The following is a 17,998-nucleotide window of genomic DNA, read 5'->3' as shown; positions in this document are numbered from 1 at the left end:
ATAATTCGATAAAAGCACTGATATATCTTGAATCTGTAGTGACCCGAAATCACCTAGATTGGTGGATGGTACTGGACAGGGAAGCAAGTAGGTAAGAAAATGAATAAATAAAGTTGTCATTTATCTCATGACTTTTGCTAGTTATTCTAATCTCAAAACAGCTACAATGTTTACATCAAGAGAGCCAGACTGAAATTAAAGATACTACAAAAAAATCCATATTCCATATTTGGCAAAATTCGGGTGGAAATGACCATAAAACAAAAACGGAAGCAAATGCTGAGCTCAATACATAAATTAAATGTAACGCAAGGTAAGGGCTAAAAGAGGCCAGAAATGCGAGTAAAGCACAAAGTAAGACGCTAAAATGAATGTGCGAGGCCAAGATAAGGAAATAACGGTCTGTAGTCATAGAACAAACAAACAAGGCTAGCAAAAGACTAAAATGAGAATAAGGCGAAAGCTACAGAACTAGCTACCTGAAAAAATGCCATGTCCAGTGAAACGAAAAAGATTAATTGCTAAAACAATAAAATGACGTATATGTAAGTGATTCCTAACGAGATCACAAATTCGAAAATTAAAACGAACTATGTTAAAAAACAGAAATAAGATAAAGACAAAAGACCTGACGGGCGTAGCAAACAGACAAATTCCTAAAATGGAAAATCGTATGGAAAATTATGTAAGCAAATCCCAGCTAAGTTTGTCAGAAGAATCATGAAAGAGTAGCAAAAAATCAGAGTAAAAAGCAAACAATTCTTGTATGCTTATTTGAGTGTTACCCCTCGTGAATTTGTGTTAAATCACATAACGGTGAAATCAGTTTTTTTAAGAAAAGATAGACTCTGGATACTTGCTACTATACTCGCTAGTGCCATGCCAGTACAAAAGCGAAGTTGACAAAAATTCATCTTTTGAGAGGTCATGTGAGACTTGCTATCTTAATCCTTTATAATAGTATCAAAATGCTAAAAAGTATATCAAAATGCTAAAAAGTACAACCTATAAAAAGAAAATTCTAGGAAAAGTCAAAACACAACTTATTCTTCCAATCAGGAATCATAGTCTCAAACAATCGCTTTTCTATGGAAAAAGAACCCTCGTCGTCACTTTGTAAAGAAGTGGCACTAATCGTGGATACATAATATTCCATAGGATGGTATCCAATAGTAAAAATGTTGAGGGGAAAGAATACTACGCGATCTGACATTATTTTTGTCGACGTATGTACTTGAGTATTCTCTTTGCTTTTTAGTCCCCTCTAAGTACGAAAATTGGATTGTCCTGGCAAGAATTATTTTGTCACTGTCGGTTTGCCTAAAAGCGCACAAATCACCTGACTCTACTATATCTTGTCGTTCGCATTGGCTTTGATTACTGGTGTTAAACAAATGGCTTGGTTGAGCAGATCGCACTCTCAAAAGGCGGTCATTAGAGAGCTGGCTTTTTTCTTGTAGCAGGTACAATGCTGTGGTTTTCCGGATGTAAGCCCCATTATAAAGAACAAAACACGACTTGCCTTTCTGTGGCGGGAATTATAATGGAGCCGATAGGAGTTTGTGTTGATAGCTTGTGTTTCAACTAAAAAAAAAGCAAAATTTAGTTTCATAAAACTTGAAAAAATTAGGAAAAAATGACAAAAATGAAGGCTAGAAAATCTCAAGAAAAGTCTAGAAATAAATCAAAATGCCTGGAATAAAAGGTTTCTAGAAAAGCTAGAAAGTCAGAAAAACTGCTAGAAAATGTCTAGGAAAAATTGCTAAGGAAAACCTTAGAAAATGAATGACAAAATATCTGGGGCAAAATGTGCCAAAAATATATCAGATATGAGATAAAAAAATACTATCTTACCAGCATGCGAAACTCAAATTTGATGTAAAAAATGCTCCATAAATCCACATATAAATGTAAATATAATGTGAATGCTATAGTTAAATCAAACCAAGCGACATAGTAAAAATTTCATTGATCCTTGATTCCATGAGAAACTCAAACTTTAAATTCTCAAAATTCAAAAGTTGAAAAAAGATGTCAACACAACATCTCCATATTTCTCCTCAAAAGCTCTCATATGAATGAATCTTGTTTCAAAAAATTCAAATTTGAAACGCCTAAAAAATTGCGTCATAAAAGTAACGCGTGAAAGTAATTAAATTGAGAATTATCTCAAGACCAATTATATACGGTATTGATTGCGTTTATAAGCACAACCACATCACACTTTCTGACTGCTAGAGTAATTTCGTTGGGAAGATGACCTTGAAACTGACTCTGAGTAAGTTGGGATACCAGATGTTGAGGTTTTAAGAAGATTGATGCTCGCTATATCCTCGTTAATGACAATAACATCCTCATTCGTTAACCCATTCTCTGTTGAAGCCTATTGTTCTTGAGAGTCATCAACTTTGAAGTCGTTTTCCACTGCAGATTGAATAAGCTGGTCGTTGTTAGGTAAGTACAAATCTTCATCTAAGTAGCGGCTTATGTTGTTGCATTTTTGGGCCATTTTTGGGCCATGTCTATTGCTTTGGATTTAGCAATATAGATGGTCTCTTCCATTGCTCGTAGAGTCGGTATCATAAACGTGTCTTCTGATTCTTCTTTCAATTGAAGAAGGCGACGCTTCACTCGAGGGAAAACAATTTTTTCCAACGCCTCAACAGACGAAAGAAAATTCAATTTATGAATTCGTTCGAGGATAGCTGAAAAAAGAATTTGATTATTTACTGTACATGAAATATTCAGATATCTAATTGGTTATGAAGTTTCTGCTAGTAAAATCAATGAACGCACAGTTCACTTTTAGGAACCAAAAAAGCTTTTCTTATAAAACTTGAAATAAAGAAATTCAGTCCAATATTCAGGGTCCAAACACACTATTACAATTTATTGAAAACGTATTAAAGAATGTATACGGCTTTTTAAGGGGTATACCAGGTCACCCGCAAAGATCCGATCATGGTCTGCTGAGTCAGCATCTTACGCGACTCGGGTATGCGCATGCGTGTAAGCTTAAGAACTCGAAACATGACGTAATTTTGAGAACCAAATCAAAACAAACCACAGAGAGCCAGCTGGCAAGAGGGAAGAAGATACTCATGACAAGATGCATGTTTTTGGAATGGTTCGAAATAGTTTTTGTAGCAGGGAGTTTTTTTATGAGTATCTGAAAATGTGGGAAGAAGCATGTCGGTTATATGTTAGTTTAGAGGAGAGGTAGGATGGGGAACCTGATTTATGATGAAAACTCTTGCTTTTTTTGGGCTGCTGAATCACATTATTTTTATATAGCTATTGATAGTGTGTCCTTCAATGGTTTTCAGTTTTGGCAAAAGGCAATTTATTAACCAGGAGATTTCTTGCTCAGATCCGCCCTGTGCACGTATTTTGCTTGGTTCGTTTAAAAATCTTGAGAAAGCAATACCAGTCAGTGACTTACCAGTGGTTGTTTGGCTTTTGTTTGGTTTGCTTTGGGGATGATGGAAAGACTAACTGTTTTCAGTAAAAGGTTTATAATTGTGTCACCTAATGACATCACGAGAGGGTTTTTCATTATCCAAATTTTTTGATCGTACGACCAAATAACAATTCAATGTCAAAAAACAAATCCCCTATACGTATTCATCTTGGTACTAGCAAGATAGCCCAGGAGACGTTGGAACTCTTCAATAAGACCAAGCAAATATATGGAAAGTATGTTGGGAATGCTGAATTTCTGGAATGGGCATTAAAAAAAGCTCTTGAACAAGAAGAAAAGACCCCAAATCAACTTAATGTTGCGTTCCAGAACATTTCACTTGGAACACCCTTGTCACTGTCAGCTTCACTTGAAACACCCTTGTCACTGTCAGCTACCTCAACTCTATCTCAACTCTATCCTCTATCATCGAATTCGTCAATACTTCGTGATACTTCGTCAAATTCGTCAATAAAGAGTGTGATGGTCAAAAGTTCAATTGGGACCCCTGTTTATCAGTTTGATATTACAAAAGATGAAACACCACCTAAGATGTTGAAGATTGATGAAGCTGAAGCTCAGAATGTTGTTGTGGTTGTGAAGAGTCATCAGGAAAAACAAAATCTGCTAAAAAGTATGTGAAAATTATGGTTGTTTTTTAATTCTCAATTACTTTGTAAACATTGTTTACCTTCTCCTACTATAAATTAGCATTACAAAAAGATATTGGTAGATTGGGATCAAAATCTTTGATAAAATTGAATTGTTTTAGACGCACCTAGTTTACAACCTAAACATGCAGAAGTCGAGTTTGATGCATATAAGTAAGTTTAATAAACAAGTTGTTTAATACCTTCAATTGATATATAATATAAAGTATTCTTGTGGATAATATTTCTTAATTGGGCCTCAGTTAGCACGCTACTAAATGCATATTCTCTTGAGAATTATATAAAATTGTTGTCTTTGTTACCGTCAACTGCTTTAACTTGGGACAAGTGATCGCGACACGGGATCTTTGATTTCTGGACTGTTTTTTCACTTACTGTTTAAATCTCTTTAACAACAAGTTTGTTTTGTTTCCTTACTTGACTTGACTTGATTAGATAAAAGTAATTATAGACTTTGATTTTTTTAAACGTTTATTTAGTTTTGATGTTGGGGCATCGTCAAACAAACGAGTGTTGTCTCCAATACCTTCGAAAAGGTTTAGTTTTTTTCGTGTCTCTATTTATTGATTATATGGTTTTATTATGATAAATAAATATAAAATGTTTCAAAAGTTTAAATTTTTTAGATAATTGAGAAAATTCCAAAAAACTAAGGATTATAATTGGAAGACCTCACTTTGTTCGATTTTTTCAGGGTAGGATTAATTCCTTGTGTTATCTAGTAGTCAATCCCACTTTTTCTGATTCTTAGATGAATCTATTCTCAAATATCTCAAATATCAGCCAGGCATTATAAAAACAAAGATTATATAAGTTATATTTTAAATTCAGCTCAGATGTTGAAGCTCCACTCAATAAGCACATATCAACACCAATCCCTGGGAAAAGGTATTTTACTTAAGTATCGTGAAAGTATTTTATTTACTGTATATATACATTATAAAGGGGTAATTATTTTTAAAATGGGTAGCTCAACTTGAATCAGATAATCAGAAAGAATTTTTTTGTTTTTTAAATAATTTTTTCATCGCCAGTTTCAGTTTCAATGCTTTCATTTTTGAAAATTCAGCTCAGATGTTGAAGCTCCATTTCATAACCAAGACACCCTTACAACACCCATTTTTGTAAAAAGGTATTTTCATTATACAATTAACGGGTTTCGTTTTTATTGTCATAGGGTGATATTTCTTGTAGCCCAAAAAGTCTCCTTTTTGGACCTACCCCGGTGGGGTGGAGGTCCTATAAATTAACCCATGTTCGTTCGTTAGTTAGTTAGTGTGTTAGTTACCAGCTTTTCTCGAGATTGGCTCATTAGTTTTTTCTGATTTTTGGCACAAAGGTGCATGACCATAAACCCTCGAATGTGACGGAGCCCGATTTTCGGAAAAAAAATTTTTTGGGCAAATTAACGGCTTAAAAACGGGTTTTTTGGACTTTGTGAAAAATTGGATCATTAATTTTTTCTGATTTTTAGCATGAAAGTAGGGTACAATCATAGTTAAAGGATGGCTCAAGCAGATTTTTACAAAAAATTTTTTTGGCTCAAAAATCGCATTTTTATCTATAAGAACCACTTTTAATAAGAATACATTAATGTTCTTAGCCATATTATCGACCGCCGGAGGCGGTTTCTTTCATAGTGGTACACTAATCTCGTTTTGCCTTGGCTCATTACTTTGTCTACCATTTACTTTCGGTTTTTTAACTAGATTACCCAGTTGTTTCTCTTTTTTTCCATGAATGTCTTTTATTCGGAATTGAATAATCGAGACATGAAAAATGACTATATTGTAATCTGTTTTCAATGAATAATCTAAAATGTACTGGAGATGACATAGGCGTTAATAATGTGCGCGCGCTCTTTCGCGAGCGTGATGGAAGGCGGTCGTTTCAGTGTGGTTTACATCCACACTGTGACCACAGATATCTAAGCCCGAAGGGCTAGATAGGCAACTTTAAGCTTTCTCCAGCAAAAAAAAGTGAAGCAAAAATTTGACTTTTTAAATTTCGTGCCGATGGATAGGATCTAGTATTTTAATTGTTTTCAGAGCGCGAGATCAAAAAACGTAGGCGGCAAACGCTATTTCACATCTCTCAAACCGGTGAAATTGCATATTTTAGTCACGTGACTCTGGTAGGAAATCCTTCCAAAGATGAGCTTCACTTTTTGATAAAAGCCGCAAATCTAGCCCTTCGGGCTTTACAGATATCTGTGACTGTGACCTAGTTATCGACCGCCGGAGGCGGTTTCTTTCATAGTGGTACGCTAATCTCGTTTTGCCTTGGCTCATTACTTTGTCTGCCATTTACTTTCAGTTTTTTTAACTAGATTACCCAGGTGTTTCTCTTTTTTTCTCGTAAATGTCTTTTATTCGGAATTGAATAATCGAGACATGAAAAATGACTATATTGTAATCTGTTTTCAATGAATAATCTAAAATGTACTGGAGATGACATGTAGGCGTTAAGAATGTGCGCGCGCTCTTTCGCGAGCGTGATGCGTGATGGAAGGCGGTCGTTTCAGTGTGGTTTAGATCCACACTGTGACCTAGTTAATTTCGCCTTAGCGAAAGTATTACGATAGGCATGGTGCGGCGGCGATATCGGAAGAAAATTTAGAAAACGAAAGTACTTGATACGGTGGACGAACTCACTAAAATCAATTTACAAATTACACGCTCGTATAACCACGGAAGATCTTCGCAGGTTTTCTTTGGATTGCGTCATTATATGTTTGTGCCATTAGCTTCACAGTTTTGATTTTTCTTTATTTTCTTATAAGCATATACTTTATAAGAATCAAATCAATAACTCTTGATAGACGGTAATATACCTTTCGGTAATTAGTTCTTACAAAGTAAACAAGGGATGGGGCACAATATGAGCATATTTATTTTTCTTATAAGCATATACTTTATAAGAATCAAGTCAATAACTCTTGAAAGACGGTGACATACCTTTCAGTAATTAGTTCTTACAAAGTAAACAAGGGTTGGCGCACAATATGAGCATATTTATTTTTCTTATAAGCATATACTTTATAAAAATCAATAACTCTCGATAGACGGTGATATACCTTTCGGTAATTAGTTCTTACAAAGTGAACAAGGGACGGCGCACAATATGAGCATTTTTATTTTTCTTATAAGCATTTACTTTATAAGAATCAAATCAATAACTCTTGATATACGGTGACATACCTTTCGGTAATTTGTTGTTACAAAGTAAATAAGTTACGGCGCACAATATGAGCATATTTATTTTTCTAATAAGCATATACTTTATAAGAATCAAATCAATAACTCTTGATGGACAATGACATACCTTTCGGTAATTATTTCTTACAAGGTAAACAAGTTACGGCGCACAATATGAGCATATTTATTTTTCTTATAAGCATTTACTTTATAAGAATCAAATCGATAACTCTTGATAGATGGTGATATACCTTTCGGTAATTCGTTCTTACAAAGTAAACAAGGGACGGCGCACAATATGAGCATTTTTTTCTTTCTTATAAGCATTTACTTTATAAGAATCAAATCAATAACTCTTGATAGATTGTGATATACCTTTCGGTAATTAGTTCTTACAAAGTAAACAAGGGATGGCGTGCAATAAGAACATATCTATTTTTTATAAGCATATACTTTATGAGAGTTTTTAGAAATTAAACGACAATTGTTCTTAAATTGGTCTTATTTTTATAGCGATTTTAAGCCTTGTTGTAGCCTGGATATCCAGGCGGTAAACTATTTCACAGTCTAGTTTTTGATATTTTATGTTCTGGTTTAGAGCCTGGTCTCCCTAGAGCGATTTGCATTCTCTTTAAGAGAATGCAGTCCGCTTGCTTGCGCTCACTTCGCTAAAGCCGTAAGGGCCAATCTACACGGCGTTGAGCAATTCTAAAGCATAAATAGGATAGTCCTCCAGTTGCTAGTGAAGATAGGGCTTTCTGTTACATGAAAACGTGAAAAAGAAGAAAACAGAGGCAAGTTCAATTTCCAAGAAAACAAGGTTGGTCATGATTATGCATGCAAACTTTTTTATGGACTTTGGTGTAATCTTTGGATGTTTTAAATAGTTTTAGATCTTTGTAATTTCTGTTTTGCTGCCCTGGGTTGGCTAGGAAACATGGGTTTTCACTTTCATTCTCTAGGGAGACCAAGCTCTATAATTTTAGAACTTTGTATGTTGAGGTAAATTTTGTTTTTTCTAAAATTTTGAGCTTGGATATCCAGGCTAGCCTTGTTGTTCTTGTTGTAAAATTGTTTCATCAAGGCTCGATGTAAAGTAGATTTCAGACTAGCTTCATCTACTTCTTGTTTTTCCCCATGTAGTTCAAATTCTAGGCGAAATTTTTTCGACTTCAAGTCGTCTTGTTATTATTATTTTTATTAGTTTTTTTACGATGAAAATGTCACGGTGGAGGGTAATGATTTGAGTTTTCTGTAAACTTTTTCAAAAATCTTTTTCAATAGTGTTGATAGTTTCTCTCAATAGATATGCTTTCATTTTCTTTATCTTTTTGTATTTTGACCAGTTATGTCTTATGTGTTTCATTGTTTCAATGTTCACTGATTAGTTTGATAACGAGGTAGGTCCATAAAAGTATCGCTTGTTCATTTTTGATTTGCAATTGACATTTCTTTGAAACTGAAATAACCTTTTTCAAAAAATTCCCAGTTCCCACGTTGGACCTTCTACCACAGACAATCAAGTCTCTACACCAATTCCTGCAAAATGATATTCTTTATTTCTACAATATGAAATTATCCTCAATAAAGAAGTCTTTAGTTGGCTGGTTACTTTCAATGATTAAATTGTTTTAGACAGCAGGAAACAATTTATGTGAATCGTGCATGACTAAAAGCTTGAAAAAATAATATCTACTGAAGCATGAAATTTTATGGCTGTTATAGGCTTTTGAAATTAAATTGTAATTTTTTATTTAGGTTTTCAAAGAAAGGTAGTCATGCTACTTCTGAAGATCCCGAACCACCTGAAGAATTTATCAGGTAATGAACAACTTGATTGTCGTTTATACCATACCACAAGATATTTTATTATTCATAAGTTGGAAAAAATATTATAAAAACCTAATCATAATTTTTATACTGAAATTGTAAACTTAAGAAAGGCTTGTGGGGATTCTTTTACAGGGCAGATATCACTCTCACGGAACAAGAAGAACATGTTATCCAAGACTCATTGAGGGAGAAAGATCAAATAGAACCATCAAGGAATCTTCCTTGGCAACACAAGAAGTACACGTCGCTAGAAGAAGAACTTTCGATTATTAGGTTAATTTAATTTTATCTTCTTTCAATTCCAATTTAAATTATTTAATTTCATGATAGCTAACAAGTTTCTGTCCTGAATTTAGGAAAAGGTAAGATTTGCCAAAAAATTTGAAATTCATTCACTTTTTTTTTCAATGCTCATTGTTGGTGTTTTCATGAACAAAAATCATGATAATTTTTATAAATCGTTATGTCTCACGTTATCCGTTTTGAATTTAGAGATGCCAAAGGTTTTGCCTCTATCCATCAATTGCGAATTCTGCTTGGCGACAAATGTAGATTTCCAGGTTGTGAAGAGAAGATTTCTGTCGAACACTCTAAAGTTGGTTATTGCTTGAAATTAAAGTGGAGCTGTAAGAAAGGCCACACTGATGTATGGTATTCTGGTCGATTTTATGCTGGAGGTGAAATTAAAGTCACATCGTGTCTTTTTGTTTCCTCAATTTTACAAAAGTAATAACTAGAAAATAAATTCTAAAAATAACTGCTATTTCATTTATTATTATTATTAATATTAATTTTTAATTATTATTTTAATTTATATTTAATTCGACATATATTGGCAGTAAAAACTGATGTGGACCTATCTTCTGTGTTGAACAGTGAAAAAGAAAGCGGCTATTATATTTTGATATTTTCCAACATGTTTCGGTCTGGACCCTTCTCAAAAAGTGTTTTTATGCAAAATTATTTGACGTCAACTTGGACAAATACCTCAATTTATGCGATTTCAACTTGAAAATAGCTTGGTGTAAATGGGGCCATCTGATAAACGCGTAGATCAGACTTTGGGTGTCCGGGCAATTCCCCCCTGGTGAATTCCCACCCATATATTTTCATATGTGTTTTTAAGTTTCGAAATCATGGACTGTAACCCCGGGGGGTACTAGGGTTGGCGAATGAGAGGTATGCGCGAACGGGACCTCCGAAAACCGACCCTTAGAGACTTTTTGAAATTTTTTTTTCGATTTTTGAGACTTTATTACAATTTTTTCTCTGTAAATCAAAAAATTCCCTGAAAATCCTGAATTTTCCGACCCTTAGAGAGACTAATTTAAAACTTTCAATCGAAGCAAACCTCCAATTTTAGGGTCAAGGATTTTTACAAGTTTTAAGAATCACAACGCCAATTTTTTTTGATTCTGAGAAAAGAACTGAAAGATTTTTACATGATAGTCGTCTACACAGATTTTTATAAGATAAATAGTAAAATCGCTTATTTCAAATTACATGGTTTTTTAGTTCACCAGGGGGAATTCACCGGGTGGGAATTTTCCAGGGGGGAATTCACTGGGTGGGAATTCACCGGGGGGGGGATTCACCAGGGGGGAATTGTCCGGGAATCAGACTTTGGTGCTCGGTTGGAGAAGATTGAGTTCTCAATCCGTGGGGTGTGAGGGTTCTCTTCAGAATAAATATGATTAAATGTAATTGGAATTTTCTTTTATACTTTAGGGCTGGGATTCAATTACGTTGCTGATTCTGCAATTGTGATGAGTGGATGTCAACGGACTCCATTTACCAAAGCTCTGAACTTTATAGGTATGTGATTAAGCTTTGAAAACCAATAGAAATGAATATTAACTAGCTAAATTATTATAAAGTATGCCACATACTATATTCCATTACATTATATTATATTTTAATATTACATTATATTTAATACAGGAATTGGAACAACAAGCTCCACCTCTTACTATTCTGGCCTCCAGTCCTTTGTTGTTCCGACAATTCAGCAAGAATATGACGAAGAAATATCAGGTACTATCAAAGAAATCAAGGATATAGGAACTGATACTGTTGTAGGTGGTGATTGTCAAATGGACTTTCCTGGATATTCCGCTACAAAAGGTTATTACAAGTCAATTTTTGTCATTCAACAAGAATAGGAACAACAAATTCCACTTCGTATTATTACGCCCATTACTGTATTGGGCCCCAGCTAACAAAAAAGATTTTCTGCAGGTTATATACAAAATGCATTGTATGTTAACTTCAATTTATCAAAATGTATCTATCTTCATTTGTTTTTCAATTAGGTACTTACAGCTTTTGTGATACTGTATCTGGTAGATACTTGGTGCATATTTTGGTGACAAAAGAGAGGTATGTAATAGATATAAACTGGTGATAAAAAACCAAGTCTTACCTTATTTGTAACCCCAGAATTTATAACAAAAATACAAATTTTCACCTCTGCTGTACTGTGATGTGATGTGTAAAAATATAATTTTAAGTTTGTTAGAGAAGACTCAGGTAAAAGTAATGCACAGTGGTTCCAACATTACTCTAGATTCCACACTGATTTGTTTTGTTCCTTTGTGCCTTACTTTTCAACATAACAATGAAACTGCTTTAATGTGGCGATAATAATAACAATATCAACAATCAATTTTCGCAGGTCAATTTAAAATCTACAAATTTAGAAGCACATTTGTTCATGAAAGGTATCGTTGAACTGAAAAATCTTCTTGGAAAGTTGTTGACCGAAGTGGTGACGGATGACCATTCTACTATCAAATCATTATTCAGTAATTAAAATTTATTTGAAATGAAAGGTTTCACCTAAACTAGAGAATACTCTTTTGTGCTTAATTGAAGGGGATCATTTTGCATCTTTGGAAAACAATCACCCTTATAGCATTTTATTCCACCCCTACAATTAAGTTCAAGATTATTGATTTGTTTCATTTTTTACAAGCTTTTTCATGATTTTTTATTTATCAAATAGAAAGATACCTCAATTTCTTACATCATAGAAAAAGACCCAAGATTGTTAGCACTTCTTCAATCGCTTGATGTGTGGCACAAGGCAACAAAAATTTCTAAGAAAATTGGAGAGGTAAATGCACAATGAGACACCTACTGTTCAAAATCTCAGCATTACTTTTTAACCTTTTAAGTTATAATTCAAGCAGATCGGTTTGTCAAGGAAATGAGCTGAAATTGAAATCACTCTGGCTCCAGGCTCTCCATCATATTTGTAATGACCACCAGAACTGTGATTATGGAGAGGTTGAACTGGAAGATGGGAAGCAGTGGTTGGATCCCTCCAGTGAAGCCATGAAAGCATTACGCAAAAAGCTCTTTGGGGCAAAATGGCTCAAAAGCATGAACTATTATGTACGAAATCGACATACTGGTACTTTGGAGGTAAGTCAAGTTGAATTTCATTTTTTATTTATTTAATATCTGAAAATAATATATAATGAAATATTATAGTTGCAGATGCAGTTAACACAATTTTGGGAAAAAGACTAAGTGTTTGTTTTTACCTATGACACAATATTCCTTAATTTTGTGTCACATTCAAAATTATCACTTGCAGTTAAAATTGAAAATATTCGTACGAATAAGACTCGTTATACTTTACATTTAGAATTACCATAACCTTAAGTTGGTGTATACACCGAAGAGGATTGGATACAAAAACGAGTCATATATTTCTCGGGGACAACTTACTGTGTTGGACCACAATCGACATCTCAACAGGCCCCAACTTAAACGCAAGGATGGAACACCGGTCTTCTCCAGCAGTTTTGGTAAACGCTCAAAACAGTGGTATGTGGTTCCAGTTCCTGTCCCAAAGACATATTCTTACATACCAGGCAAGTAAAGTTTAAAGTAGCTTAAAATCTCCAACAAAGTAGTATCAAACTCGTTAATTGAAAGTGGAAGTAGTGAACTGTAGAAAGGTTTAAATTGAGGTCACCTCTATGTTATATTTTTGCTAAATGAACAAAAATAACTCCCAAGTATAATAAATTTGAACAAAACAAATATCAAATTCTGATTGTTACTTTTACTGTAAGTGTGACAACCAGTAATAAAACACAAGAACTATGAAAATACTATGAAAATAGTTGCATTTAAAAATAAAAATACATCTATGCAAAACTCACATTTCTATTCTTTTGTCATTCTTGAAACCTTAACCCTATTATTATCAGGCTTTTTCGGATTTTGTATTCTCAAGGGGGGTGTTTTCCACCAGCCTTGCATAACTTTTGATCTAGAAAAGATATGGACTTGAAATTTGGCAGAAATGTTCTCTACCATAAAAGGATTTCATAGAAAAAAATTTGGGTTGATGACGTCATCATAAAGGTGATGACGTCATCACAAACTTTCACACTTATCGCTGACCAATGAAAAAATACTATTCAATAAAATAGCAATTAAAGTTGAACGAATGGAGATTTTTCAATTCTGCTTTGAATTTCAAAAAGCCAAAATAAATATCTTTAACATATTCGCCGGTTTTTAACATACTGGTAAAATTGACGTTTTAAATCCAGCAGAAAATGAGTAAATTTTTCAAAAAAAACAATGACGTCATTTTTGATGACGTCAGCAGTTTTTGAAAAATTTTTAAATATTTTTTAAAATTTATTATTGATACCTAAAACCTGTCTAAATTTGAAGTCACTTGGATGCCTAGATCAAAAGTTATGCTAAATTTAAGATTTTGGGATTTTACAGGGTTTTAGCTGGATTTTATGATATGCTTGCACAAAAAAGTCATAAAACCTGATCTGGTCGGTGTAGAATTGTAAAATTTGGTATACATGCTGCTAATAGGATTATATTAAAAGTCAAAAACTTTCAGAGTGTGAAAAAAAAATTTCAGTGAGCTATTAGCAAAATAGTGCCAGTCTGGTGGAAAACACCCCCTGATAAAAATAGGGTTAACGGTTTTCGGAATGGTCTTGGAAAAGAAATAGAGGCGAACTAGAGGTATTTCAAACATAACTTATATTGGTTGTATTTGACTAAAATGGTTTATTCAAGATGATAGACGCTTTGTTATTGAAACTCCATCCCCCTTAACCCCCCTTAACCCCCAAAATATTTGGCTGAATTTTAGCTCTGAGTTCTTGTTTGCAATTGTTTCGGTGTACCCCCCCCAAAAAAATGTTAAGAGGGTTGACGCTTTAAAGTAAACACAATTACTACCTTTAAAATAGCAATTTGAGAAAATCTAAAAAAAGCTGGTGTAAAAAAATGAAAATACTAAAATCAAATGTTTTCACTTTTCACAACAAACACAACAAATGTATCATATATTACCTTCTAAATAAAAACTAAACAACAGATTATCTACTTTTTGTGCATGGTATATGTATATCATATATAGAATGCAAAATAAATAAAATCACAAACAGTGTATAATGAAATGTTATTTCTTATCTTAGAAATGATAGCTAAGACAATGTGGAGAAGACACCTCAAACCAAACCTAAAGCTTAAGCCTAGAACAGAAACTTGTATGTTGGCTAAGAACATTGCCAGTAAACCAAGGCCGTCAACAGAAGTATTGATAGAGAGGCATACTGCAAGAGCTAAATTGCAGTTTGATGTTAAACAGTAAGTATTTTTACATTTTTTCGACGAGTCAAACAAAAAATGTTGGATTGTTGTCAATTGACTGACTCTATTCAAAAATTGCAATATAAAAAATAGGAAAAATATAAAAAGATCAAATAAGAAAAATTTATAGCTACAACAATGATATTTTTAAGAGAACAATTGAAAACTAGGTTACATGTCATAATAATCTGCATCTAAAAAACCTGAATAGTTACCACTTGGGTCAGGGTAGCGTTCTCTGATTATTTTTACTATACATGCAGGTATAACTTTTTTATTGCCCTTGCCAAGTTTCCCCCAACGCCACATTATATATTGGCGATAAGCTGTAGACCTCCAACATGCATTTTGGGCTGCATCAAAGGGGTACATCCAAAGATCACTGTTGTTCCTCATTGCCACCTCAAGTACACTATCATCTAGGATCAGACGATCAAACTCTGGATGCTCGTGATTTCTTTCTGCATTTTTACAGCATAAATTTTCTTTCTCGGTCGGCATTCTTTCACATAAACCACAATTGCACCAACTACATTCTGTTTCTGAAATTTTTGATACATTTTGTCTTTCTGTTTTAACGCTCGACCATGCACTTGGTGACGCTAAGCTAAGCTTTTTTACCAAAGTTATCAACTCTTCAACTGACTTGTCTTGACAGTATTCCTAATATATTAAAAAAGAGCTGGTATATTTCTCTCTTAAAATCTCATTCAAAAAACTTAACAATTGTCAGTTTAAAACTGATGATTGCAAAGAAATTTGCATGAGACGGGATTTCCCAAGAGAGAAATTGAAGTTATTCTGACATGCAGGAATATAATCTAACCGAATTCAAGAATTATTTATACCTCACATTCTTTTTCTGCTTTTGCTTTTCTCTCTTCCTGTAATGTTGCCAAATCTTGTGGTGTTATTTTCTTTTTCTTTGTCTTTCTTCTGTTTTGCTATTTAGAATAAATTCATAAGGTATTCGCATAGTATTTTTTCATATATCTTGAGATTAGACCCCAAAATTTGAAGCTTTTTAATTTTCTAAGATACTGTTTCAGATTGAACTTTCAGTCATGTTGTAAGGATAATGTTATAGTTCTTGGTTTATCAGATCCTAGAGGACCCTTTTGAAGGCTGTTATGAGTCAAATATCACCAGTCTAAAACTAGAGAAAATTTACCTCAGTAGACTCTGACAAGTTTTTACATTTTGAGGTTGAACAGCGACATATATCTGGTAGGCATTTCAGATTTGCATTTGCGCATGGACATCTGATGCAAGCCCCCTTACAAAAACATAAGATGCGAGACTCGTCATCATTGCCGTCATTATCTTCATTGTCATCACTATCACCATTTTTTTGTTCCTAAAAATTAAGGTGAAAGTTTTTGTGACACCTTAAAGGAACTTACTTTGGCAGGAACTAATCTTGATGAATTTAGAGAAAATCTGCTAAATATAATCTTTTGCTCACTTATAAATTTTTGACAAATTTTAAAAATACAGCATCCTTGCAAAATAAGTCTTAATTCATGTTTTACAAACCGTTTCAGAATTTGATTCATTTTCAGTGATCGGAATGTCAAGTTCCACCAAATTCACCGCATCCTGAAAAAGATAAATATTTGGGAAATAAAGTTTTGATTTCCTGTTACTTTTCACTATAAAAAATTCTATTCAGCAGAAATTACATAATTTCCATCTTTCTTTCATTTTTCCACACGATTTTGAAACAATGAGATGTATTTCAACAATCCAAATTTTTGACAAATGTGATAACTGATCTGAACTGATTCTAAAAATGCGGCTTCATACCTCTTCAAGTTGATTTTTGCACTTATTTTTTTTGCAGCCACATGATTCGTTGCACTTTTGTTTCTTTGACATGCACTCACACTTTCTGATACACATGCCTTTGCATTTACATGCCACTTTTTTCTCGGGACTTTTGTCATTCAGGGCACTTTGAATTTCCAAATTCACGTTTTTGTCAACAAATACCCCAATGCTGTTGTTAAGGGCATCTGCCACCCTATTATAAAATTCAAACAGGATAAACTGTATAACAAATTCATTTATAATTCACAGATCAACAACAGTAGATGTACCTCCACCTCAAGTTGGCCAATCCTTTGCCGATGAACTTAGTGAAAGTGATGAAGAAGAAAACAGAAATGGGGAAGATAGTGAAAACTCTGAAACTGACTAGATTTTGTATATATTTTAGTGGGGGGTATTTGATAGCAAAAAAAATGGCACCCAAGTTATTTTGATTCTCCTACCCCTAATAGCTAATAAGCGTTCCAAAAATGTTTCTTCTGTCAGTTGACATAAGGCAATTTAATTTCATGTAAAAAAGTTAAAAACAAAGAAAATATTTTAAAATTTATTGAATCGTACCTGTCATTGTTACTGTTTACATTGTCATTATTGACAGTGCGTGCAAATGCTTGCATGCGACGGAATAGGTCGCCATTCTGAATAGCTCCCTCATCATCGTTGCCATATAAATCCGAAAAATTCAGTGTGGTAAATTCTCCACCCACAGACATCTTTGCATATGAGAATTTTCACAATTTTTCAAGCTTGTACTGTTTTTATTTATCTATTTGTAAAACTTTGACATAAAATAAAAAAGCAAATACAGTAAGTGTCTATACACGATTCACTGCAATTTGTCAAATAGCTGAAATATAATAGCAAGACAACACACCATTTTGTTTATTTTTCTTTCCCTTTGAAATCGAAAGTGTTTTTTTTGCTGACACTGCACTTCTATTATTATTATTTGAGATATATTTTGATAATGTTTCGATAATGCACTATTTATAAAAGTTTTCCTTCTATCGAAGATAGATTAGGTACACTTTTTCTATTATAATATTAGAACAAGAACTAAAAAATAAGAAAAATTTAATATTAAGTCTCGATGGAATATCTTAGTAAACAATTTTGTAAATATCTTAATAAGAGAGATACACCTTTACTTACCGAGAAATTTTTCAAAGTCTTGCAAAACTTTCATTTTGCATTTCTGAAAAATTTGTCGCTTTCCAAGGCGTCTCATGGAAAACCAAAGTAATTTAGGTGAGCCTTAGCAAATAGAATCCGGTTTGATTCGATAAAACTTAGGTATAACAAGAGAAATTTTTTTTGTATTATCATCGTTCAGGCTAGATTTAGGATGTGAGAATCTGAGTGGA

The 17,998-nt window shown here is 33.5% G+C and overlaps 2 protein-coding genes across 2 annotated transcripts; both read left to right on the top strand.

Moving 5' to 3' along the window:
- Nucleotides 1-9,086: 9,086 nt before the first annotated feature.
- Nucleotides 9,087-11,965, top strand: LOC136812902 (uncharacterized; the record flags this gene model as incomplete). Its single annotated transcript, XM_067069425.1, is given in 7 exon segments — nucleotides 9,087-9,149; nucleotides 9,294-9,434; nucleotides 9,654-9,838; nucleotides 10,890-10,976; nucleotides 11,103-11,285; nucleotides 11,474-11,540; nucleotides 11,836-11,965. Coding segments are annotated over 7 exon segments (736 nt in total), but the record flags the coding sequence as incomplete, so codon positions are not given.
- A 405-nt stretch (nucleotides 11,966-12,370) lies between these two features.
- LOC136812901 (uncharacterized) lies at nucleotides 12,371-17,485 on the top strand. Its single transcript, XM_067069423.1, has 4 exons — nucleotides 12,371-12,587; nucleotides 12,814-13,042; nucleotides 14,630-14,801; nucleotides 16,884-17,485. Exons 1-4 carry the CDS (start codon nucleotides 12,498-12,500, stop codon nucleotides 17,002-17,004), a joined length of 612 nt encoding a protein of 203 aa, XP_066925524.1. The 5' UTR covers nucleotides 12,371-12,497; the 3' UTR covers nucleotides 17,005-17,485.
- Nucleotides 17,486-17,998: the final 513 nt, after the last annotated feature.

Source organism: Clytia hemisphaerica, unplaced genomic scaffold (genome assembly GCF_902728285.1).
Source record: "Clytia hemisphaerica strain Z4C2 unplaced genomic scaffold, Clytia hemisphaerica genome assembly, whole genome shotgun sequence".
Classification (NCBI taxonomy): Eukaryota; Metazoa; Cnidaria; class Hydrozoa; order Leptothecata; family Clytiidae; genus Clytia; species Clytia hemisphaerica.
Note: the sequence above shows the minus strand (reverse complement) of the source record. Positions and strands in the feature narration are given on the sequence as shown.

Coding starts and splice junctions, on each gene's coding strand:
- LOC136812901 (XM_067069423.1), top strand. CDS start 12,498: ATGAAAGCATTACGCAAAAAGCTCTTTGGGGCAAAATGGCTCAAAAGC. Junction 12,588..12,813: donor GACATACTGGTACTTTGGAG/GTAAGTCAAGTT, acceptor CTTTACATTTAG/AATTACCATAACCTTAAGTT. Junction 13,043..14,629: donor GACATATTCTTACATACCAG/GCAAGTAAAGTT, acceptor TTCTTATCTTAG/AAATGATAGCTAAGACAATG.